General features: G+C 41.2%; 1 protein-coding gene across 1 annotated transcript in view; it reads left to right on the top strand.

Moving 5' to 3' along the window:
• The first annotated feature begins 4201 nt into the window (after positions 1-4201).
• Positions 4202-26152, top strand: part of BACE1 (beta-secretase 1) — a 34643-nt gene continuing 12692 nt past the window's right edge. Inside the window, 3 exon segments of the mRNA XM_043995530.1 lie at positions 4202-4243; positions 4245-4314; positions 4317-4444. Coding sequence (XP_043851465.1) covers positions 4202-4243; positions 4245-4314; positions 4317-4444 — 240 coding nt within the window.

Below are 26152 nucleotides of genomic sequence, written 5' to 3'. Positions count from 1 at the left end.
TCTATAATGATGGGGTAGAAAAGAGAATATCCCACTTACAGGCAGGGAGAGAGACTAGAAGACTTTGGAAACACACTTAGCCAATTTGGGATTCACAGAATCTCAGAGTTTAAAAGACTTCAGAGTACTTCTAGTCTAACCCATACCTGAAAAGGAAAGTCTTCCACAATATGCCCCAAAAGTGGTGACCTCTGCTTGAAGAATTTAAGAAGGGGTAACTCCTTATCTCATGGCAATCCATTTTATTTTAGGAAATCTCTTCATATCTGGCTCTACAGCCAAAATCTATCTCTTATCAGTTTCCACCCATTAGTCCTAGTTCTGTGCTGTGGATCAAAAAGAATCAATCTAATCCTTGTTCTGTATGACACCCCTTTAGATCATTGAAGATGGTGAAGAAGTAGAACCTAGATGTTTTCCCAGTTAAACCATATCCAGAGACTAATGTGAACTGATGCAAAGTGGATGTGAGCAGAACCAGAAGAACACTGTACACAGTAACAGCAACTTAGTTCTTCTCAGCAATACAATGATCCAAAATAATCCCAAACACGCATAATGGAAAATGCTGTCCACATCCAAAGAAAAAATTGATGGAGTCGGATACAGATTAAAGCATACTATTTTCACTTTATTTTTTTTCATGATCTTTTCTTTTTGGTCTGTTTCTTCTTTCATAACATGACTAATATGGAAATATGTTTGATGTGATTGTACACAGATAACGTATTTTAAATTCTTGCCTTTTTAGGCAGGGGAAGAGAGGGATAAAAAGAAAATTTGGAACTTAAATTTTTTAAATGAATGTAAATTGTCTTTACATATTATTGGGAAAAAATACTATTTTAAAAAAGAAAATGTATCCAGTTTATTCCACCAATCCTCCTAAGGCATGATCTACATCCTCACCATTCTGGTCACAGAAACTCTGAGTTTTAGAATTGAAGAAACTTCAGCAGTCACGAATCCAAACCCTTCCCCAAAAGAGAACCCTCCCACATGCCTGAAAAGTAGTCAGCTAGGCCCCAGAGGAAGATCTCCAATCAACAATCAACAAACGCTTCGTAAACACCTGCTGTGTGCCAGGCATCATACAAAAAAGGCAAAAGACAGTTCCTACTATTGAGGAGTTCATGGCCTATCAGAGGATAAAATATGAAAATAACTCCTTCCAAGCAAGATATATTGGAAGAATCTACTAGAGGAAAGCCACTGGCATTAGGGGGACTGGGCCAGTAAAGGGGAACCCACTACTTTGTGAAGCAACCCATTATACTTTTCTATAGCTCTACTTGTTAGGAATTTTTCAACACCAACTTCTATTTGCTCCTGGTTTTGCCCTCTGAGGCCAAACAGAACAAGTCTGAGCCCCTATTCCTTGGCTTTTGAAATAGTTGGGAGACAATCACCAAGCCCTCTTCCCTTCCCTATGGATGCAGAGCTGCAATTTTATCAAAATTTATCTATAATTCATAATCTTAGAAAATTACCTGAAATACTGAGAGATTGGGTGACTTGTCCATGGACATACCACTGGTATGTACAATGGACAGGACTGAGGGCTTTCTATCTCCACAGTCCACCTATCCACTATATAATGCTGCCTCTCAAAGGTACTATGTACCATGTAAATGTCCTTACTGATGCTATTGCTGTTATTACTGTGATACTTTTACATCCTCACTTATCCATTTTAAGCATTTGAGCCCTTCATCCCAGTTTAAAAGTTTATATTAATATGTAGGGAAAACAAGACATCAAAATACTTCTTCCTTTCTGTATCCAGTCCATCTGCACAGTGATCCCATCTTTTCTTTGATCTTCCCTCTTGCTTCCAACCAAGATTTTTTAAAGTCCTAGTCCATTGTTCTTTCAGTAGCCTCAACTTAGTGATCTTTAGTGTTCCTAACATTATTCTTACAAGGCTCCCAGCTATGCTTTCCTTCAACTTCTGTCACCTACCCTTGCTTCCATCTTCTGTTCTCCTTTAAAAGTCTAAACTGGTTGTTAAAAGCCTTCTCTTCAGTCAGCTTTTTTCTTTGATTTGGATAAAAACCAGATAGCGGATTGTTTTTTCTTTATATACTTAGAATTTCTTCTTGAGAACTTCAAACCTCTTCTGGGTTGGCTTCTTGCTTTCCTCTGAACTCTTTGAAACACAATCTCCCAAAATCTAGGATTGTAAATCAGACTGTGCTGGCTTCTTCCTCCTCTACAAACAAACTCTAGGATGGAAATAATAAATGGTTACTTCCCCCTGAAGTTTCTACCATTCCACTTTAGGAACCACTACCTTGGAGTGGAATAGCAGACAGAGAACTATCCCTGGAGAGAAAGGAAGACAGTTCAAATTTCTCCTCTGGTGCACGCTGATATGTGACCCTGCGCAAGTTCTTTAACTTCTCTGTTCTGGCTGGTCTCTAAAGATCCAAACTCACAGAAAAAGGTGTCATCCTGCCTGGAAGAATTTTCTCACTGAGATTTGACAGGATAAGTAAAATCACAGGTACTCTCACTATCACTAGCTTCCATATTGCAGTGGGAAAAAAAGTAGGATATTTTATCAAAAGATTAGGTTCAGCTCTTATCTACCCACTTTCTGCCTCAGTGATTTTGAGCAACAACTGCTTAATCTCCATGGGCTTCAGATTACTCCTCGTAAAATAAGATGAAATGACTTCCAGGTCCATTCCATGAGGAATGGGACCCTGGGCAAGTCACCCTAACCTCATTGTGCCTCAGTTTCCTCAACTGCAAAATGAAAATAATAATAGGACCTACCTCACAGGACTGTGTGAGGATCAAATGAGATAGTATTTGTAAAGCATTTAGAACTCTCAATATGTAACCCTTATAGGCTAGAATACCATTTCCCCTGATTTTCCCCCTCAACATTTGTGAAGAAAGAAATTACGCTCCAGGCAAGTCATAAGTTTATCAGCAGTTCTGCTTTTAGCTCAACAATACTTCCTGGAGTTCTCAAAGAGTTGAAATCACCCATCAATTACTAATTTATCTTGCAAATCTTCTGACTCAAATGCAGGGGCTTTTCCCTCTACAACATGCAAATAACATACTTCAAAATTAAACAAGTGACTATGAAGAACAGTGCCGGTGGATTATCTATAGCATTCCCCACCATTAAAAGACAGCAGAAAAGCCCTGTCTAGCTTCATCCCAACCTCTCATTTTTCTAACTGAACCCTCCCCTCTTTAATTAAGGTTATTCTTTATGGTTTTTATTATCATTAAGTGTTTCATTGTTAATAATAATAACATACTCTGTAAGCTGAATTATCGTTAATAATAGTAATAGTAAGAGTGATGATGATAATAATCATGGTTCTATAGGAAGGAAAGGTGGTAACACTTTCAGCTATCTGTGGGGTATCTGAGAGGAAATTTTCATAGGGTGGGCCTGCAAGGAAAAAGTTACAAAACAAGAGAGTAACTTCCCCTTTTGTCCAGGCCAGCTCTTCTCTCCATCAACCCCGACGATCAGAGGGCTTTTTCTTGGTCCCTTTCTTCTCATTTCTGACCCCTCCCTGCCTTCCAGGGACCAAACCCAGTCTCACCCAGTCTGCTCTCTCGGCAGAGGGCATCCAAGACTGCCCTAACTTGCCCGGAAGCTGGGCTGGCTGGCAGGGGAAGACTACACTTCCCAGGAATCCCCGGGAAAAGCAAAACCCTTTGGCTTTGACAGCAGCCGCCACAAGGTCTTTCCGCCTTCCCAGCCTGGATGGGAGCTAGGGGATTATGGGGGCCTGACCAGAAAATGAAGATTGTAGGAGCCTAGAGCCCCCAAGCAGCCCCTGCCACCTCCCCTAACCGCCTGCTCATGCTGACATCTACCGAGAGGACAAGAAAAAAATCTATCTGCTCACCATGCCCAGCACTCTTACCCCCCCAGGGGCCCTGAGCTTCCCCTTCCAGATGCCTGATGGGGCTGCATGCCTGTCTAGATGTGGCGCTGGGCGCTCTCTCTCGCCCTCAGGAGGTTTTTTTCTCTGTCCTATGCCCGAAGCCTGAAGAATGAGGGCAGCTGAGTGAGCTCGTTGGGTGTGGGATTCCTAACTCCTCCGGGCTCCCTTTCCTGAGAAGCCTGCCCACCACCACCACCCAAAGAGTTGGGGAGGGGGTAGGGGGGAGGAGAAAAGGGGAGGGGAGGGATCTAGAGAGGACTGAGGGGGTTGGGGGCATCATGGCTCAAGCCCTGCCCTGGCTCTTGCTGTGGATGGGCTCAGGGGGTGCTGGGCACCCAGCCAGGAATCCGGCTCCCCCTGAAGAGTGGGCTCCCCTTGGGTCTCCGGCTGCCTCGGAGGCTGTCGAGGAGCTGGATGAGCCCAGCCGCAGAAGCAGTTTCGTAGAGATGGTGGACAACCTGAGGGGCAAGTCCGGTCAGGGCTACTACGTGGAAATGACAGTGGGCAGCCCTCCGCAAACGGTAAGAAGCCTCCCTCTGTCCCCAACCTTCTCCTCCCTGCCTCCGTCCTCCGGGGTACTGCTCCCCCATCCCAGCCCCAACTTTCCAGATGTTGGTGAGGAATGTTTGAGAGGGCGGAAGAACTACTTTGCTAAACGCAGGCATTAACTTTAGGGAGTTGTGGTGGGAGGCTGGGAAACTAACAGCCTAACCTTCCTTCTTCTCAGACACACACCATTCATTCTTCTGGGGCGGGCGCTATCTGTATCCACCACTTCCCACCTTTTCTATGATTGAGAAGAGGTGAGGACCAATCTCACACTTTGTTTTGCTTTTCAATTTTAAAACTAAACGCTACCAGCCTAGGGTTATACTTTCTCTGTTCTAGTGCCCGATCCACGGCCGCTCCCCGTTTTCCCCCAGCCCTAGGCTAGTAGTTATTGGTGATTCCCAGTGGAGGACATTTGGCATCCTTGTCTGGTTTCTTGAATAGGTCTTCAGGTTTCTGAACAGGTGTTAGCACTTCCCCTCCTCCCTTTTCCACCTTCCTTTCCAAACTGGCCCAAGCTTGGGTTTCCCTCCATCTCACAATGTCTTCTCCCTTTCGTCTCAGCCACCTGACCCATTCCAATCCCCTGGATTCCCGAGGAGATCCTGGGATGAGAGACCTAAAGCTGGAGGAGGCCAATGAAACCTGGGGTTGTGACCATTAGTCCTCACATCCCAGGAGCCACGAGAACCGAAGAACAAGATGGATCCGTCCTTCCCTCTTTTCTGTCCTTCCCTCTTTTGCTTCCTCCCAGCGTCAGAACTACAATAAGACCCGGGCTTGGAGATCCCGGCTGACCTCCGCAGAGCCCTGGAGGTTCCCATCCTCTGACCGTTCCCTCTGTAGGTCCGCCCATCCCCTTTACCCTGATCTCCATGACCAGCCCCACCCCCACTCCCCACATTCCTCCGGAGAATAGGCCAGGGCCCTCCAGACTAAGGAGGAAAAGGACAGATTGTGGGAAAGGAGCCAGAGTCCCTATGGGTGGGCAGGGCCTCTCTCCTCTGAAAAGGAGACCCCCTGGAGGGCAGGTAGGGAAGTGTGTGTATGGGAAGGAGGGAGGACAGAGGAGGGAACAGTAACGGGATCTCACTGATCCTGCTGATAGTCAGGGTGCTTCCAAGGTGGCTGCTGAGGATAAAAGCCGCTGCATCCCTGTAGGCAGAGGCTGGACAACCACTTGTTGGGTATATTATAGTGGGGATCCCTTTCATGTATCAGTTGCATTGGAGAGACTGGAAGAGACTTTATACTCTCCCAACTCTCAATTCTGTGATTCTGCAAGTGATAAAGTTTGAGCATATGTGTGTGCCCGTGCATGGGGCAGGCTCTATGATCCAGTCTGCTGCCTGGGTGGACATACCTTACATATGTGTCTGCATGACCGTGTGTGCCTCACGTGTGTCTATGGGAGGGGGAGCATATCTATTACCTACTTCCATGGCCAGTTCTGTTTGTACAGTGTTTCTCCATGGAGGTTCTTGAGTGCATGTATGTATGTATGTATGTGTGTGTGTGTGTGTGTGTGTGTGTGTGTGTGTACACACCATCTGGTGCTAAGTTTGTAAGGGGTGGTGTGTGTGTCTTTGCATGGGTTAATTGGGGGAGGGGAGGGGGGGAAGAGTTGTGTCTGCTGAACTGCCCAGAACTTCTTCAACAGCATTCAAACAGAAACCTAAGCTTTCTCTGACCTGCCCCAGTTGGTCAAACTCAGCCTGGTCTCATAAAACTGATTCTTGCCTTCTTGCTGTATCATTGTCTTGTTCTTATCCTGCCTCCTATGAGCACTGATACTTCCTCAGGAAAATCTCTAGTCTGAGGGAGAGCAGCATCCATTGCCCTATCAATCATTGATGACTCCAAAGAGTCAGTCAGTAAACATTTATGAAGTACCTATTATGTGCCAAGTACCTTGCGAAGAGTTACAATCTAATGAGGGAAACTACACACAAAAGGAAGGGAAGGTACAAAGTTGTGAGCAGGGAGAGGGAGATGATGGAGAAGTCTAAAGAAGTACAGTCGGGTGGGAAATGAAGAGATGAAAGTGAACTCACAGGTCACTGTCATACCCAAGACCCCAGGTCAGAGGGAGACACAAAGTGCCATTGGCACTGTAACTCACCTTGCAATTCTTTTGCTCTAGGAAAATATATTCTCTGATCTATTAGCTCTTTGGTACTTTGAGCAACTGAGAGAAAGGAACTTTCCATCCATTTCACAGATGGAGAAACTGAGCTCCAAAGACATGAAAGAGGCTACTCTGTAACATGTAATACATAAGTAGTTGAAATCAAAAGAGAATTCTACTTTCTGTCTCTTCTCACATCAAGTTTAATGCTCCAATACATTGTACTTCCAGGGGTCCAGGGACACCAAAGCCCTACACATATGGCTGTGGAAGGCCCTCTAGAATTAAATCCAAACCTGTTACCACTAATGGGCAAGGCCACTTTATAGCAGTGGGTTTGAGAGACTTGAGGGAGAGGAGGTGTTGTCAGAACAAATAAGGGGATGATGGTGAAAGGAGCCTAGAAAAGGAAGTCTAATTACCAGAGCTTTTGTTCTAGGATTCAAAGATGCTAGTCCTCCCTTAGGTAAATCACTTCATTCTCTGGTTCTCAATTGTCCCATATCCAAAACAGGAATTATAACGTATGGTTTCCCTCATTGGGTTGTTTTGAAGATAAAGTTATAAAAACAGATGTGAGAGCTCTTTGAAAAGGTGTGCATAGAACGGGACTTGAACGGATAGCAATAAATGATAGAGATGGTGGGGAGAACATGACAGGTAAGGGAGAAACCACTTAAACAAACACATGCCTGATTGGAACAGATAATCTGTGTTCAAAAGTAATGGAAGATGAGGTTGAATTGTTAGATTTCGGGCTAGATTGTGAAGGATGTTGATGGTCAGGCCGAGTTTGGATTTTATCCTAAAGAATCCCGGAAGATATATGTGATGAAGATGGGGTTCGAAGAAAGCACTCTGAGATGGTGGTCATCAGAATAGACTAGAGTGGGGGAAAAGACTAGAGGCAGGACCACCTCCAGGAGTCCAGGTTCTAGATAATATAACTGAACTAGGGTGGTTATAATGTAACAGTGTAGTTTTTTTCTTAAGTTTTATGGATATCCTTTGTCTTTACATGACCTTCATTTCCAAATACATCCCGCTCTCCTCTCATCCCCTGGAACAAAAAAAAAAGAAAGAAAAAGAAAAATAGCAGTTCAGCAGAACCAACTAACACATCAAACTGAGTCTTGCAAATATACATACAGCATTCCAACAAAGTAGTCCTTCTCTGCAAAGAAGGGAGGGAGGTTTATTCTTTAATTTCTTCTTCTGGGCTGAGCTTCATCATCACAATTAGATATCATTTACTTCTTGTGGTTGGTCTCTATATTTAGATTGCTAGAGTCATTGTATGTATTGTATCTTAGTTCTGCTGATTTTACATCAGTTCAATATAATTCTTCTCATGCTTCACTGCCTTGATATTTAATATTCCTTACTGTGCAGTAATATTCCATTCCATTCATGTGCCATAATTTGCTTAGCAATTCTCTAATCAATGGTATCCATTTTGTTTCCAGTTCTTTGCTATTACAAAAAGTGCTACTTTAAATATTTTGATGTATTTCTATTTTTTCTTTCTATTTTTTACCGCCTTGGAATATATACCTAGCAGTGGGTTCTTTAGGTCAAATGATATGGACATTTCAGCCTTCAGGAGACTTGTCAAAGGAAGGATGATAGGAATTTGGACATGGGAAAATATGGAGAAGAATGAAAAATGACTGGGTATCTAGAATACTCATTCCTTTGGCAGAAATAGGAAAGTCAGGGGGCAGTTAGGTGGCACAGTGGATAAAGCACCGGCCCTGGATTCAGGAGGACTTGAGTCAAATCCAGCCTCAGACACTTGACACTTACTAGCTGTGTGACCTTGGCAAGGCACTTAACCCTCATTGCCCCAAAAAAGAAAAAAATGAGGGAAGTCATGTGGGAAAGATTCTTTGGTGGGTGAAGAGATAATGGGTTCAGTTTTAGATATAAAGTAATGTAGGATGTATCAATAAATAGCAGCAGATATTGAACTGGTTCAGGAGAAAGTATTAACTGTTTTTAGTTTAGATGAATCTGACTTTAATTCATTATCCAACTATGAATCCCACAGGGATGGAGAACTGCTGGTGATAAAACATATAGAATTTCTACCTTCTGAATTAGCGAAAGCAGATGTTTCCTTATCTGATCTGGATGTCACAACTAATGTCAGAGAGCATAATAAATCATCAGAGCTGGAAGGTCTCTGAGGTCATCAAGGCATTTGGAAAATGAGGCCCCAGAAAGATTAAGTGACTTGACCAAAGTTATAAAGTGGCAGGGCAGGCAGTATACTATGGTTAAGAGATCACTGGATCTGGAATCAACAGACCTGGACTTATATCTAAGATCTGCCACAAAGTCTGCAGTGAGTCACCCTATCTTTCATAAAACACCCAGAAGATGTTTTTTGTTGGGTTTTGTTTTTGTTTTTTTGCAGGGCATGGGGGTTAAGTGACTTGCCCAGGGTCCACACAGCTAGTAAGTGTCAGTGTCTGAGGCCAGATTTGAACTCAGGTACTCCTGAATCCAGGGCTGGTGCTTTATCCACTGCACCACCTAGCCGCCCCCGAGTCACCCTATCTTTCTAGGCCTCAATTTCCTCAGTTGTAAAATGAGATCAACCAAGCAAAAAGCATTTATTAAATGCTTTCTGTGTGCCAGGCATTGTTCCAAGACTAGAATGAAACAATCCTTGCCCTCAAGGAATTTACATCTACTGGATGTACATATACAGGAATATATACTATACCTATAAAGTAAATTTGAAGCTGTCTTGGAGGAGAATGTACTAGTAGTAAAGAGGAACCAGGAAAAGTCTCCTACAGAAAGTGGGGTATGAGCTGAATCTAGAAAGAAGCCAAGGCTTTCAAGAGGCAGAAAAGAGGAAGGAGAGCATTCTAGAAAAAGACTCATCTTCCTAAGTCAAAGAGGGCCTCAGACACTAGCAGTATGACCCTAGGCAAGTCACTTCACCTTGTCTGCCTTAGTTTCCTCATCTGAGCTGGCTAAGGAAATGGCAAATCATACCCAGTATCTCTGTCAAGAAAACCCCAAATGGTCATGGAGAGTCAGACATGACTGAAATGATGGAACAGCAGCAAAAATAATAGGGAGCTGATGGAGTTTATTAAGTACGGGGGGATGACATGGTCAGACCTATGCTTGAAGAAATTAATCTAGCAGTTGTGTAGAGGAAAGGTGTCAAACACAGTGGCCAACAATACTCCTGAGTATGACCAAACTAAATTAAAATGTAATTGGGAAAGGGCAGCTAGGTGGAGCAGTGGATAAAACATTGGCCCTGGATTCAGGAGGACCTGAGTTCAAAACCGGCCTCAGACACTTGACACTTACTAGCTGTGTGACCCTGGGCAAGTTACTTAACCCTCATTGCCCCACCGTTAAAAAAAAGTAGGAATTGAAAAAAAAATTGTAATTGGGAAATATTTAACAAAATGAATAAAAATAAAATAAAACATGATAATATTACATTTTGAAACTAAGTCAGTATGCAGCCCATAGGGATCTTTATGGACAATTTAGTGGCCTGTTTCTATTTTGGTTTGATACTGCTGGTGGAGAGGATGGATTAGAAAGGGGATGGCTTCGGAGGCAGCTAGGTGGCAAAGTGGATAAAACACCTCTTTGGATTCAGGAGGACCTGAGTTCAAATACGGCCTCAGACACTTGACACTTACTAGCTGTGTGACCCTGGGCAAGTCACTTAACCCTCATTGCCCCACAAAACAAAAACAAAAGAAAACAAAGAAAGGGGATGGCTTTGCGGTAGGGAAACAAATTAGGAGGCCATTCTCCAGGTGAGAGGGAGTGAAGGCCTGAAGCAGGCTGACGGCTGCATGAATAGAGAAAAGGGGATTTGTTTGAGAGATGTTGTAGAGATATAAATGACTGATTAGATATTTAGGGTGATTGAGCATGAGGAGTAGAAGATGACTTTGAGGTTGCAAACCTGAATGACTGGAAGGGTGGTGGCACCCGTGACAAAAATAAGGAAATTTGAAAGAGAGGTGAATTTGTGGGAAAGGAGTTCAGTTTTGTACTTGTGGAGTTTGAAGTCCTGTCAAACTTCTGGTTCAAAACATCTACTATGGTCCTTGCAGTTCTAAATCCTACGATCTTGAACCTAAATCCTAGGCTTGAACCTAGGACTCCAGAATCTTAATCAGGGGTTAGTATACCTAAAGTGGTCTCACTGACATCTAAATTTGCTTTACTCAGTTGAGATGCACCATCTACCTCAGCTCTGTTTCCAAAGTCATCGTGTTGTTGTTCAGTCATGTCCAACTCTTCATGACCTTGTACAGGGTTTTCTTGGCAAAGATATTGGAGTGATTTGTCATTTCCTTCTCCGATGGATTAAGGCAAACAGAGGTGAAGTGATTTGCCCAGGGTCACACAGCTAGTGAGTACCTGAGGCTAGATTTGAACTCAGGTTTTCCTGACTCCAGGCCCAGAACTCTATCCACTGAGCCACTTAACAATCTCCAAAGTCATCACAGCCAGGGTTTAATATGGAAGCATTTCAACTAGAAGAGAAGATTTTTGAAAGTTTGTTATTTCAGCTTGAGCTCAGGAACAAAAGACAAGAAATGACTGGGTTTCACCATCTTTAGAAAAGCAAAGCAGAAACTTAAAATCAGAAACTAAGGAATGTGAAATGGATACCACTTGCACGCACCTGTATCCATTTGGATCCCAGGCAGTGGTGGGGCAGAGAGCAATGTGGAAATGCAGGATGGGAACCAAGCCATCTTTCTGGACATGAAAAACAATCCTTACCCTGAAGCATACCATTCAGGATCTACCTTTTCAGGTGGGGCAGCTAGGTGGCAGAGTCAGTAGAGCATTGGCCCCGAAGTTGGGAGGACCTGAGTTCAAATCTCACCTCAGACACTTATTAGCTGTGGGGCCTTGGGCAAGTCACTTAACCCTGTTTGCCTCAATTTCCTCATCTGTAAAAATGACCTGGAGAAAAAAATGGCAAACCACTGTAGTATCTTTGCCCCCAAAAACCAACCCAAATAGGACCACGAAGAGTCATATACAATGACAACAGCTGAACAACAATAATAATTTCAAGGGAAAGGCACTAAGATTACAGAAGAGTGGGGAAGGACTTTAGTTACTAGAATCTTGAAAGAAGCTGGGGAAGCTAGGAGGTAGAAATGAAGAGGGAGGAGGTCAGCCAGTGGAGAGGCCTGTTATGTTTGGGGGATATTAAGGAGGCCAGTGTCATGTTGTTTAATTAAGGAGGATATGGATATGAGGGGCATAAAGATAAGAAAGCTGTGTGTGTGTGTGTGTGTGGTGTGTGGTGTGTGTAGCAGGTTATGAAAGGCTTTGATAGTCAATGAAGTTTTATTCCGGAAATAAAAGGAAGCCACTGGAATTGATTGAATAAAGGGGTGATATGGTCAGACCTGGGTCTGGGGCATCACAAACATGCAACACTTAGTTGTGCCTCCCTCCCTCCTCAAAGATTAAATCTATCTCAACTGAGATAGGACAAGAGGGGAACAACTTCCCTGCAGTTTGCAAAACAAAGGCCAGACTACAAGAACATTTTCCTGTCTATAGATGGACTAACACAAGAGGTAGCATCTCTTCCTCTCTTTTTTTTATTGGTTTGTTAGGGGTTCTTCATTTTAATTAATTTTTTAATAGAGATCCTTAGAGGTAATAATGATACCTCTTTTATTTGAATACTTTCTTCAGTGATTTGTAATCTCATTGATGGAGTATTCTTTCCAACAATATAGATTACAATGCATCTATGCCTCTTCATCCTGCTCTACTCATCCATTCGTTGTTGCTTTGTACCAATGTGATTTCATGGATGTTAGGAACTCCTGGTGTGGAAAGTCCTTCCACTGATGCAGATCAGCGACTTATTGGTGACTTGGAGTCTTAGAGACCTGTCTGGGGATTCTGAGAGGTTAAATGGCTTGCCAATGGTTGTATAATTTGTATGTGTTGGGGATAGAATTTGAACCCAGGCCTTCCCAACACTAAGGCCACTACAACACACCAACTTGTACATGTCTTGGTTTTATGGGGGTTTTTTATTCTTGTACAAGTCTTGTACTGTAATTCCTCCACCGAACATACTGAGGGCCTTCCTCCAGATCTCTTGATAACTTCATAGATGAAAACAGAGAACACAGGTTGTCCATCCTATGTCCCTCATGCTCATGATGGGCCTACCTTTTATTCCAGGCAACATCCTCTGTCATTTCTCCTGTGCAATTCTTCTTGAGTAAAATGTAACTTACTCACTAAGGAGGTAACTAGCATGGAGCAAATCATGCTCTGCTTCTGGGCACCAATATCTAAGAACATGTGCTTTTTCTGAGCTAGGGGAGGGAGTTGACATGTCTTACCTCCACCACTATGTAAACTGTCCCAAGACCATCATCTTTGGGATTAAATTGCTGTGGTAGTTCTGGATATGATCCAATTTGTTAATGAACTTCCCAAAATTTGGCATCTAGGTAGCACAGTGCATAGAGCTCTGGGCCTGGAGTCAGGAAGACTTGAATTCAAATCCAGCCTCAGACATGAACTAGTTATGTGACCCTGGACAAGTCACTTAACCCTGTTTGCCTCCAATTCCTCATCTGTAAAATGAGCTGGAGAAAGAAATGGCAAAAACAACCCACAAGTGTGGTCATTAAGAGTTGGACACAACTGAACAACAACAAAAATATGGTACAAAGGAGGGAATACAATACACCAGATGTGGAATTTGACCAGAGAAGAGAACATAGAACTATCACTTAACTTGTTCTTAATCCTCTGCCTAAAATCATGTTAATTTTGTTTTGGGGCAACATAAAAAACCTGAAATTCAATTAACTTTAACGAGCATTTATTAAGCACCTACTAGTCACAAGGTACTAAGACTAGGTGCTAGGAATCCAAAGACAAAAAAAAATGAAAGTCTCTGCCATCAAGAGTGCATTATACTAAGAGGAAACAATATCTATAAAGATAAGAAAATGCAAAATGTCTACAAAATAAATGTCATTTTGAGGTGGAGGGAGCACCAACAACTAGGGGGATAGGGAAATGCCTCACGTTGTAAGGAGGTGTCCCTTGAGTTAAGCCATGAAAGGAACTATGGATTCCAAGAGGAAGAGGTAGGAAAGCAGCACATAAGTTCCAGGCCTGTGGAACAACCTGTGTAAAGGGCCAGATGCTGGAGATGGCATGTTGCAGATGGAGAACTGCAAATAGGCTAATTTGGTTAGAAGGTAGAGTAAGGAGTTGGGGTGGGGTGGGGCGGGCTTAATTCTAGTGCCTTTTCTCTCTTAATTCTTCCCTATTTATCCTGTATATAATTTGTTTGTATTTGCTTGCTCGTTGTCTTACCATTAGAATGTAAACTCCTCCAGGGCAGAGACTGTCTTTTGCCTCTTTTTTTGTCCCTAGTACTTGGCATATAAGTTGGCAGTTAATAAATGTTTGTGGACTGACTGACAGAAATCAGCTTAGAAAGATAGATTGGGGGGGCAGCTAGGTAGAGCATGGAGCAGGTAGGTGGTGCAGTAGATAAAGCACTGGCCCTGGATTCAGGAGGACCTGAGTTCAAATCTGGCCTCAGACACTTGACACGAGCTGTGTGACCCTAGGCAAGTCACTTAACCCTAATTGCCTCACCAAAACAAAAAGATAGATTGGTTACAGATTATATAGGGCTTCAAATGTCTAGTAGAGGAGCTTGCACTATGTCCTAGAGATAATTGGGAGTCATCAAAGCTTCTCCTACAGAACGCTGTTCATCCTTCTTTTAGAGTGACATGGCCAGACCCATGCTTTAGGAATATTAATTTGTCAGTTGTATAGAGGATGAATTGGAGAAGGGGAGAGTCTTGAAATAAGTTGACCAATTAGGAGGCTGTTTGCAATAGTCCAGGTGAGAAATTATGAAGGCTTGAACTAGGATGGTGGTTTGTGTGAGTGGAGAGAAGGGAACAGATGGGAGAGATGGAAGAGATAGTATGGAGACATAAGCATCTTTGACAACTGATTATCTGGAAGGCTAGGGGGTGAAGAAGAGTGAAAAAGTCAAGGACAATTCAAGGTGGCAAACCTAGGTGATTGTAAGAAGCCTGGTGCCCTCCAAGAAGTTAGGAAGAGGGGAGGTTTTGTAGGGAGAAGGGAAGTTCTGTTTGGAAATATTGAATATCCGGGTGACATCTTGTAGGCAGAACTGCTCAGAAGAGAGAAGAAGAAGGGATATGTTGATTTGGGAGTCATCTGCAAAGATGATAACTGAACCGTTGGAAACTGATGAGTTCACTGAGAGAGACAGAGACAGAGACAGACAAAGACAGAGATACACAGTGAGAGAGAAAGAGAGAACAGAAGAGAAAAGAATACACAAGACAAAGCTTTGTGGTATACCCACAAAGCTAGAACAGGTGATGGATAATGATTGAATAAAGGAGACTGGGAAAGAGCAGTCAGAAGAAAAAGAAGTATACAGTATCACAAAAAATCCAGGGAGGAGAGAATATCAAAGAGAAAGGGTTGGCTAACAGTGCTAAACACAGTAGAGAAATAGAGATGGAAATTAAGAAAAGAACACTGGATTTAATCATTGAGAAAACATTGATAACCTTGGAGTGATCAACTTCAGTCAAGTGGTATGGTCATAAGCCAGATTCCAAGGGATTGAGCAGTGGCGAGTAGGAGGTAAGGAATTGGAGGTAATGGTGAAAGACAGCTTTTATTTAAAAACAAAAAACAAAAAACCTTGGCAATGAAAGAAAGCTTAAAGGAATGGCAGGGTCAAGAGAAGGATTTTTAAGGATGGGAGAGAGCTGACTATGTTTGTACGCAGCAAAGAAGAGGCCAGTGGATAGAGAAATGAAAGGTCAGAGGGACAGAGAAGATTGAAGAAGTTTAGCTCCTAAAAAGAAACAGAAGTTAGGATCAAGTTGGAGCTGATTTGCCAAGGAGGATCACTCTGATGTTGGAAACAGAGTAGGAAAGATGGAGGATGATGTTTGAGAGGATTAGAGATGTAGAACTGGGGATATGAGGAGCTTGAAATGTCTGGTCTTAATTTTCTTGGTAAAAAGTGAGGAAACATGGATAATGGATGGAGAGGTGGACTCACCTAGTCAGGAAGGTCTGAATGCAAGTTCTATCTCTGACACATTTTCTGTATGACCCCTGGCTAGGTCATTCAACCTCTCAAAATTACAAACGCCAATATGCGTTTGTAAAGGAAGTTTATCACAGGTAGCATCCTTTGTAGATGAAATCACAGGGAGAGTAACACAATCATTTGCACTTAAGGAAAAATCACTTTGCGGGGTAGCTAGGTGGCCTGAATCCAAGGCCAGTGCTTTATCCACTTCGCCACCTAGCTGCCCCTATTAGCGCAGTTTTAAGCAATTAAATGGTGTGTGTGTGTGTTTGTGTGTGTGTGTGTGTGTGTGTGTGTGCTTGCATGCACATGTGTCCCAACCAAACTATCCTCCTGGCCCTGGATTCAGGAGGACCTGAGTTCAAATCCAGTCTCAGACATACTAGCTGTGTGATCCTGGGCAAGTCACTTAACCCTCATTGCCCCACAAAAAAACAAACAAAATTTTTAAAAGTAATCACTTTGGCAGCTGTGTAAAGGATGGACTGGAATGGGGAAAGACGAAGCAGGGAGACCAGTTTGGAATGTCTGTGCGATAGACTGAAAGGCAAGAGAGGACATACTCAAAAGTGGTTAGTGTGGGCACAGAGAGAAGTCAGATACCTCCGAAAATGTTGTAGAGATAGAAAGAGAAAGATTTGGCGACTGATTGGATATCAGCAGGGGGTGAGGGAGAGTGAAAAATCCAGAATAACACCAGGGTTACAAACCTGGGAGAATGGAAAAGTGAAAGAATTTTGCTGCACCAGAGAGTTTGCAATAAAACAAAAGACTCCAGATCTTTTTCACATATACTGTTGTCTCCTCTATTCCGTACCTATCTAGTTGATTAAAAATAAGTCAATTCTACATATGCATCCTATTAAGTTTCATCTTACTAGATTTGCCCTATTTGAGCCTGATCCTATCCTCCACTGTGTTAGACATTCCTCCCAAACATTCAACCAATAAGCACTTATTAAAGATCTGTTCTGTGCTAGGTTATGGAAATACAAATATAAACATGAGACATTTCCTGATCACAAGGAGCTACTGGGGAATATACTGTTATATTCTACTAGAATATAATGATGCTATAATATATAATAGATATATTATATCTACTCTAGGATAGGATATATAATTAATAAAATATTTATATAATGATACTAGAATACATAATATATTCTACTGGGGAATATAATCTCTTTACAGATAAGTTTGTATACATGTATATATGTGTACATAGCATATTCAAAGTATTAGTGCAGGTTTTTTTGGGGGGGTTGTTTTGTTTTGTTTTTGCAGGGCAATGAGGGTTAAGTGACTTGCCAGGGTCACACAGCTAGTTAAGTGTCAAGTGTATGAGGCTGGATTTGAACTCAGGTCCTCCTGAATCCAAGGCCAGTGCTTTATCCACTGCGCCACCTAGCTGCCCCTATTAGTGCAGTTTTAAGCAGTTTTAAATGGTGTGTGTGTGTATGCATGCACATGTGTCAAAACCAAACTATCTTCCATGTTGTTCCTCCAATGCCTGTAATGCTCTCATTCCTCAATCTACCTCTTGGAATCCATAGCTCCATTCAAGACTAAAAAACTCCTACATGAGGTTTTTCCTAATCTTTTTAATTGTTTGTACTCTCCCCTCACCAAAATTACCTTGTATCTTTTTGGTAGATATTTGTATTTCTTCCCCCTGTGTACATGTTGTTCCCCTCTCTGACCCTCAGTAGATTACAGTCTCCTTGAGAATAGAAGGAATGGGAGGCAGCTAGGTGGCGCAGTGGATAAAGCACCAACCCTGGATTCAGGAGGACCTGAGTTCAAATCTGGATTCAGATACTTGACACAAGCTGTGTGACCCTAGGCAAATCACTTAACCCTCATTGCCCTGCAAAAGAAAAAAAAATAGAGGGACTGTTTTATTTTCATGCCTAGGTACCCAGCTTAGTGAGCTTATCAAGGGCATCTAGGTGTTGTCTTACCATTTTAACACTTACCTAGAGTTTAAAGTTCGCATTTTGTAATTTTTGTTCAATACAAATCAGTAGGTGTGATATGGTAGTCAAAAAAAGCAAATGAAATCTTGGTCTGTATGTAAAGTAAACCTTAGATTATAGGAATAAGGGGGTGATAGTCCCACTGTACTGGTTCAAGCAGAACACCTGGTCAATTTGGAAGTATTGTGTTCAATTCTAGGCAACACAATTTAATCAGTCAATCAATAAGCATTTAGTAACCACTTAGGAAGGACATTGATAAACTGAAGAATGTCCAAAGTAAGGCAACTAGAAAGGACCTCTAGTCCAGTGGTTTCAAACTCAAATAGAAACAGATGCCTGCAGACCACAGATTAACTTAGAAAAGTCACAAAATTACACTATTTATGTCATATTGCTTTTTATTTATTTTGATAAACATTTCTCAATAACATTCTAATCTGATTGGGGCCACACGTGGGAAGGGGCCTCCTGGTCAACATCTTTGTCAATGGACTAAGCTGTATGAGGGCAGGTTGAAGGAGCTAGCCCAGAAAACAGACTCAGGCAGGACATGACAGCTGTCTTCAAGGATCTGAAAGACTGTCTTGAGGAAGAGGAATGCCTCACCTTTTTTTTTTTTTGGCGGGGCAGCGGGGGTTAAGTGACTTGCCCAGGGTCACACAGCTAGTAAGTGTCAAGTGTCTAAGGCCATATTTGAACTCAGGTCCTCCTGAATCCAGGGCCAGTGCTTTATCCACTGTGCCACCTAGCTACCCCCAGAATGCCTCACCTTTAATGGAGACAGTCAAGTAATTATTGGGTGACTATGTGGAGGATGTTCTTTAAGGCGAGGTGAATTGGATCAAATAGCCACTGAAGTCTCTTTTAACTCTGAAATTCTGTGATTTTGAGTCAGAGGCTACACTCTGGGAAAGGATCATGTTTGCTTAGGTGTCAGCTGATTCAGTGAGAGAGGAAGGTTCTTGGACTGGGCCCAGAAACCCTGGGCTCTGGGCTAGAGGCTGCATCTGTGCCCTCTGTTTGCCCTTAGCCAGTACATATCACCAAACTCCAAGCTCATGTCTCAGGCAAGTAGCTCAGGTCTTGGGATTCCAGTTCAAGGAAGCAAATGAGATTATCTCAAAAGCCCACAGTTCCCAGGCAGCCCAGGAAGCAGAGACTGTTATCCTGAGAAGACCCACAAATGGGAAAAAAAAAAAGACCTCTTAGATCACTTGGTTTCAGAAAAAATAAAAACAAAAAAAACAAAAAACAAACCTGAAAAATTTTTAGCAGGTAAGGGTGTAGAGGGTCTGAAAATCAGCCATCAGGGTCATCCGTTCTAAACTCCTACTTCACTCTATAGATATTTGTCCTCTTTCTGGATTCCTGTTCCTCATTTGAGCTGCTCTTTCTGAGTATCCCTGATTAGTCCAAAAAAAAAAAAAAAAGAAAGAAAGAAAAAGAAAAGACTTTCCTCCAAATAGGAGACAAAAGCAAACACCAAATCAGGGTGGAGGAGTGATAGTTGAGACTTAGGAGTTCTCATTTCCATTCTAAGGCATATGTAAATGTGGCTTTGTGTTCATCTTCTCCTGAGTGTTCGTTTCTCTATCTGTAAACTGAAGAGAATATTAACCTGCCCTGACTCTCGGTGCTTCAGAATGTGCTCAAAGAAATCTATGGCTCTGGTTTGGAGTGTGATTACACAAAAGAGGGCAATCAGCTGTTATCCATCTCTGCTAGACAAGACAAAAAAGGCAAGATTGGAGTTAGACTCCCAGACGCTGGAAGAAACTGCCAAGGGAGACTGCAATGTCCTCTGGAAAACTTTTCAGAACTGGCGAGGCTCCCATCTCTATGGGCCAGATTGAGGGCCGTCAGGAGCACAGCTCATCTATGTGACCTCTGGAAGTCACCCTGTCCATTTGTCCCAGAGCTGTGATTTCTCATCAGCCGAGTGGGAGTTAGAATCAAGACAGGTGGGACTTGAAGAGTAAGGACACCCTGAGCTTCACAGTTCCAGGTGTGTCTCTTGTCCAAGCACATATCTGTCCCCATAGGGACCTGTTAGCTCTTCCTACTCAGGAGCTTCTCTCATCTGAGAAGCCCCCAAGGATTATGTTGAACTTGTTTGTTGGTTGGCTGGCCCTGACCCAGCCCTGACCCCTCAGTCACAGTCCCCCGGGGCACTTAGAGGCAATAGCCAAATAAGGACTCTTGGGTCTAGCCAGCCATCTAGGGATAGGTAGAATGGCAGAGTTACCTAAGAGAAAAATTGCTTAAGACCTTGTTTCTGTCAGATAGGGAAAGGAGGAATATCGGGAACAGCCTCATATATGTAAAGCCAGCCAACCACCCCCCACCATTAACACAAATAGGTTAGGTTTCCTTTCCTTCCTGTCCTCCCTCCTTCTACTTACAAACCATCAGGTTGTCATCTCATAAAGTTTCCCTGTAAAAAACTATTAATATTTATTTTAATCTAAAGAAGGAGGAAAGAGGGACAAGAAAACACAGAGTGAGACTTGGCTAAGTTCTAAACTCCCAAGGGTAGTTCTGGTCAAAGGGAAAGTAGAATGCTATAACTTCTAAGTACTGAAAAGACAAGTTCATTGAATTATAGGGCAAAAAAGGCACACAAAAGTATACTAGTTGGGAATTGTAATGTACCTCTCTTAGACATAAAGAATTTGACAAAAAGATAAACAAGAAATAAGTTTCAAACCTGAATAGAATTTCAGAAAAGTTAGATATTATAAATCAAAAGGTAGTTACCGAATAGACATAGAATGAGAATATTTCTTAGCTATGCATAACACCTTAACAAAAATTAACTATGTTCTTAGGGCATAACAACCTCATAAACAAATGCAGAAAAGCAAAGACATGAAACACATCATTTGCTTACCACAATAAAATAAAAATTATGATCAACAAAAGGTGTTTGAAGAAAGGGTTCAAACATAAGTGGAAACTAAATAATTTAATTCTAAAGAATTGGTGGGTCAAAGAACAAATTAGAAATAATAATTTAAACAAAGAAAATTATAATAATGAGACAAATATAAACATTTTTGAGATCTAGCCAGAACAATTTTTAAGGGACAATTTATGCTGCTAAACATTTTCATCAACAAAAAAGAGAAAGAATACACTGATGAATTTGATATGGAACAAAAAAATAAAACTAGCAGAGCAACAACAACAAAATAAAAACCCTAAACACAAAAACAGAAATACTGGAAACTAAAGAGATTAACAAAATTAAAAGAAAAAAATTAATTGATAAGTAAACAAAGGAGTCTTTCAAATTAATAAAAATAAATCATTAGATAACCTGATTTTAAAAGAAAATTAGGTATACCAAATTACCAATACTAAAAATAAAAAAGAATTTAAAACAAATGAAGGAACAATGAAAATTACTGTAAACTATGTGTCATATATACAAAATTAATAACATAAATAAAGTGGATGAATATTTATGAACATATAAAATGCCCAGATTAACAGAACAATAAATAGATCATTTTAACATTATATCAGAAAAACAAAGTGAACAAACCATAAATGGATTCCCAAATAAGAAAACCTCTAGGGCCAGAGGGATTTACAAGTTAATTCTATCAAACATTCAAAGAACAATTAATTTCAATATTACATAAACTGCTTGAAAGACCTGAAAAAGAAGCAATCAAATATCTTCTATGATATAAATATGGTCTCAATCTCGGAGAGACAAAACAGACAAAAAAACCTACAGACCAATATCCCTTAGAAATACTGACATAAAACCACTGAGTAAGATCTTAGCAAAGAGGCCATGCCAACATTTAAAAAACATTATACAGTGTGACTAGGTTGAAGTCTTAGCAAAAATGTAGGGTTGGGACAATAATAGGAAGACTAAAAATAAAATAGACCACATTAATAACAAAAAACAATACAAATCACATAGTTACATCAATAAACACAGAAAAATTTTGACATAATACAATAACCATTTTTGTTTTAAAAACATTAAAATCGTAGGAAGAAATATACTTTTCCTTAATATGATAAATCATAGCTATATAACACCAAGAGCTAATGTTATTTATATTAGAGAAACAAGAGAGGCCTTTCCAATAAGATCAGGAGTAAAGCAGGGATATTCATTATCACCATTAGTATTTTATATCATTCTAGATATGCTAGCCATAGTAAGAAAACAAGAAAAAGAAATTGAAAGAATAAGCATAGACAAAGAAGAAACAAAATCACTTTTGCAGGTAATATAGTGGTCTAGTTAGAGAACCCTAGAAATTCAATTGTAAATTAATTGAAATAATAACTTCAGTGAAGTAGCAGAATATAAAACAAACCCACACAAATCATCAGCATTTTTGTAAAATAAAGATTTCACTTAGAATAACTACAGAATATATAAATGTTGAGAAGTTCACCTACCAAGTCACATGGGAATTATATGAATAAAACTACAAACAACCTAAATTAATTTCCTTATTCAGTGCCACATCAATCAAACTACAAAAAGATTACTTTATAAATATAGAAAAAAGTAATATCAATTCATCTTGAGAAACAGAAGATCAAGAATTTCAAGGAAAATCATAATAAATGGGGGAAAGCAAGGGGACTTGTAGTACCATATTTCAAAATATACTACAAAGCAGTAATCACAATAATATTTGGTACTGGTTGCAAAATAGAAAAGTTGATCAGTGTGACAAGGATCCAGAAGCAAACAAAATACCATAGTGTTTAAAAACAAGACAAAACCAACCAAACAAAAAAACCTCTAAGACTACAACTATTGAGGTAAGGACTCAGTATTCAACAAAAACTATAAAACTAGGAAGAAATTTAACTGAAATTGGTTTAGACCAACATTTCACACACTATACCACAATAAGCTTCAAATGGATATATGACTTACATTTAAAAGGTCATATCATAAACAAATTAGAGAAACAAGGAGGGAAATAGTTTTCACAACAATAAACATATGGATAAGGAAAGAGTTTTTAACAAAACAAGGGATAAAGAAGATCAAGATAAAATGTACAATTTTGATGACATAAAATTAAAACTGTTTTTCTTAAACAAAATCAATGCAGTTAAAATTATAAATCACTAACTGCAAAAGGAGGGGTGGGGAATCTATGCAACAATTTTCTCTGATATGAAATTCAAGACATATTGAAAACCCATTAAAAATATAACAAGAGCCATTATCCAATAGATAAATGGTACAGCCAGTTCTCAAAAAAAGAAAAAAGAAAGAAAAAGGAACATATCAACAACCATATGGGAAAAGTGTTCTGAATCACTAATACTAAGAGAAATGCACATTAAAACAACCCTAAGGTTCTATTTCAAACCCTGTTTATCAAAGATGACTGGAAAAAAAAGGAAAATAGCAATTACTGGAAGAGAAATGGAAGGATAGGCACATTAATGCACTATTGGTGGAGCTGTGACTTCATTTAACCATGTTAGAAAAGGAATTCATGGGCCAGCTAGGTGGTGCAGTGAATAGAGCACCAGCCCTGGAGTCAGGAGTACCTGAGTTCAAATCTGGCCTCAGACACTTAACACTTACTAGCTGTGTGACCCTGGGCAAGTCACTTAACCCCAATTGCCTCACTAAAAAAAAAAGAAAAGGAATTCAAAACTATACTCAAAACACACTAAACTGAGTATACTTTTTATCCCACTAATACCACTGCTAAGTATATATCCCAAAGAGACAGAAGATAGAAAGGACACATATGTACAAATATATTCATAACTGTACTTTTTATTATAGAAAAAACTACAAATAAAGTAGATGCCCATCCATTGGGGAATGGAGGAACAAATTATGACATATAAATGCAATGGAATATTATTGCATCATAAGAAATAATGAAAGGAATGGATTAAGAGAAGCTTGGACAGAATTATATGAACTGATATAACAAGACCAGGAGAACAATTTATATAATGACTACAATATTCTTAAAGGAAAATACATTTGAAAGACGTAACAACTCTGATCACTGCAGTGGCCAACCATGACTCTAAAGGAATAATGATGCAACAAGATTTCCATCTCTAGGCAAAGAGTTGATGGACCACATGTGACCATTGTGTGTATTTGTTTTGTTTGGCTTTGCTAAGTTTTTACAAGGGTGGATTGGGGATTTTAGGGGGTGGTAGTAGAGAGAAGGGGTTTGTGATGCTCCCCCCCCCCCCCGCCCCGAATGAAAAGTATCAATGAAGCATTTACAAAAATAGGAGGCCATGAACATGGGCAATATTCTTTGCACCTCTATTTCCCATGGGCCTTGTGTTCTAAGGTCTAAGGTCTCTCGCTGAAGTTTCTCTCCATCCCAACTCAACTAAATTTGTCCTTAAAAGTATATTTGGGGGGGGGGGCAGCTAGGTGGCACAGTGGATAGAGTACCGGCCCTGAAGTCAGGAGTACCTGAGTTCAAATCCGGCCTCAGACACTTAACACACACTTACTAGCTGTGTGACCCTGGGCAAGTACCTTAACCCCAATTGCCTCACAAAAAAAAAAAAGTATATTTGTGGGGGCAGCTAGGTGGTGCATAAAGCACTGGCCCTGGATTCAGGAGGACCTGAGTTCAAATTCGACCTCAGACACTTAACACTTACTAGCTGTGTGACCCTGGGCAAGTCACTTAACCCGTTGCCCTCCCCAATTTTTTTTTTAAAGTGTATTTGTGGGGTGCTTTTCATGCTATTTGTCCCATTGGCTAGAATTTCTATTGACAGAATAGGGATTGGGCAAGGGTCTTGCTATAGAAATTGATGAAATGGAAAAAAAAAAAAGTTGACTCCTCTTTCTGAGTTGTGAATCTCCTCCTCTTCTCAAAGAAATCAGACATTTCTACATTTCCAGTGCTTAGCACAGCGCCTGACACATAGTAGGCACTACTAAGGCACTAGCCTGTTGACTTGATATAGGGAATAGCTAGGCAATAGCTACAGCCTAATCCCCAGAGGTTTGCCTAACTTGCTTAGGAAAATAGTCGGAGTTCTCTTTATCTGTACTACCCTGAGGATGTAGAGCTTATATCAAGTGAGGAATAGGCTGGAATTGGAACAGGACTAAGGGCCATACTTGTCTATGGAGATATAGCTTACAGAAGAGATTTGTAGGCAGAGGATTCAGGTAACAGTGTGGTAAGAGGTTAAAGATGGAGCAAAGGATCCCAGGCAGCTTTCCCCACACAGTGAGGAAACAAGTAGAACTATATGCAAAAATTTTGCATTACTCAGGCCCTAGTAAGAGTTAAAGGGAGGGGGCAGCTAGGTGGTGCAGTGGATAAAGCACCGGCCCTGGATTCAGGAGGACCTGAGTTAAAATTCAGCCTCAGACACTGAAATTAACACTTACTAGCTATGTGACCCTTACTTAACCCTCACTGCCCCGCAAAAAAAAAAAAAGTTAAAGGGTATGTATAAATAAAAATGAGTAAGGGTTGGAAGAGGGAACATTTGAGGACTGGACATGCCTAAGTGGGGCAGTGCTTCTGTGTGGTTAAGTCACTGGAATCCCCAACACCATCACTTTCCAAAGACAATGTCTAAGGGCAGGGCAAAGAGAAATAGAGATGGGGTAGGGCTGCCTCCATGGCAGGCTCAGCACATTCCCAATATTCCAGGACAGTGGGCGAGCCTTCCAAGATCTCTTCAAAAATGGAAGTCTCCCCACAAATCAGTCCTTCCTTGCTAGAGTAAAAGAGAGAACAGGGATACCCATGCCTAGGAAAGTCAAGATGACTCAGAGTAGGACTGGTGGGGGGGGGGGATCCCGCTCATCAGGGGGTTTGGGGATGCTGTGTAGGAAAGGAAACACTTTAATCATTAACCTGGTTAATTTCAAGGGAGAACAGTAAAAACTGCTGAGTCTCCCCTGATTCTATTGATTTTCTCTGAAAGTTCTAAATTACTCAGGAGCTGCTGGTTGCCCAGAGACAGGAGAGAGGGGCTGGAAGTGAGAGCATTCAGAAGAAACAGTGGCAGAGTGATAGAAACAAGGAAAATGGAAGGCAAGAAGTAGGAGAGAAGGTAGTAGGATCAGAGAGATAGGGAAGATGGTAGAAAGGGGGCATTGTGAGAGATATATGGGAAAGGAAGTAGGGGAGAGGGACCAGGAATAGAGAACAGAAGACAGAGGAGATGACAGACATGTAAAACACGAGACAAAGAGATTTGCCTTTTCTCACCTAATTTCCTTCAGAAATAGTGACTTTTCACGTGTATCCTCACCCAACACCCAGCATAGCAGACTAGGTTCTCAGCAAACACAGTCTCCAGAAGGAAGGGAGGTCATCAGGCAAGGAGAAAAGATGGAGAAGAATTGAGGACAGGAGAGATGGGAGTAGGTGGTGGGGCAGGACCAGAGAAATGA

The sequence above is a fragment of the Dromiciops gliroides genome, chromosome 3, assembly GCF_019393635.1.
Source record: "Dromiciops gliroides isolate mDroGli1 chromosome 3, mDroGli1.pri, whole genome shotgun sequence".
Taxonomy (NCBI): domain Eukaryota; kingdom Metazoa; phylum Chordata; class Mammalia; order Microbiotheria; family Microbiotheriidae; genus Dromiciops; species Dromiciops gliroides.
Note: the sequence above shows the minus strand (reverse complement) of the source record. Positions and strands in the feature narration are given on the sequence as shown.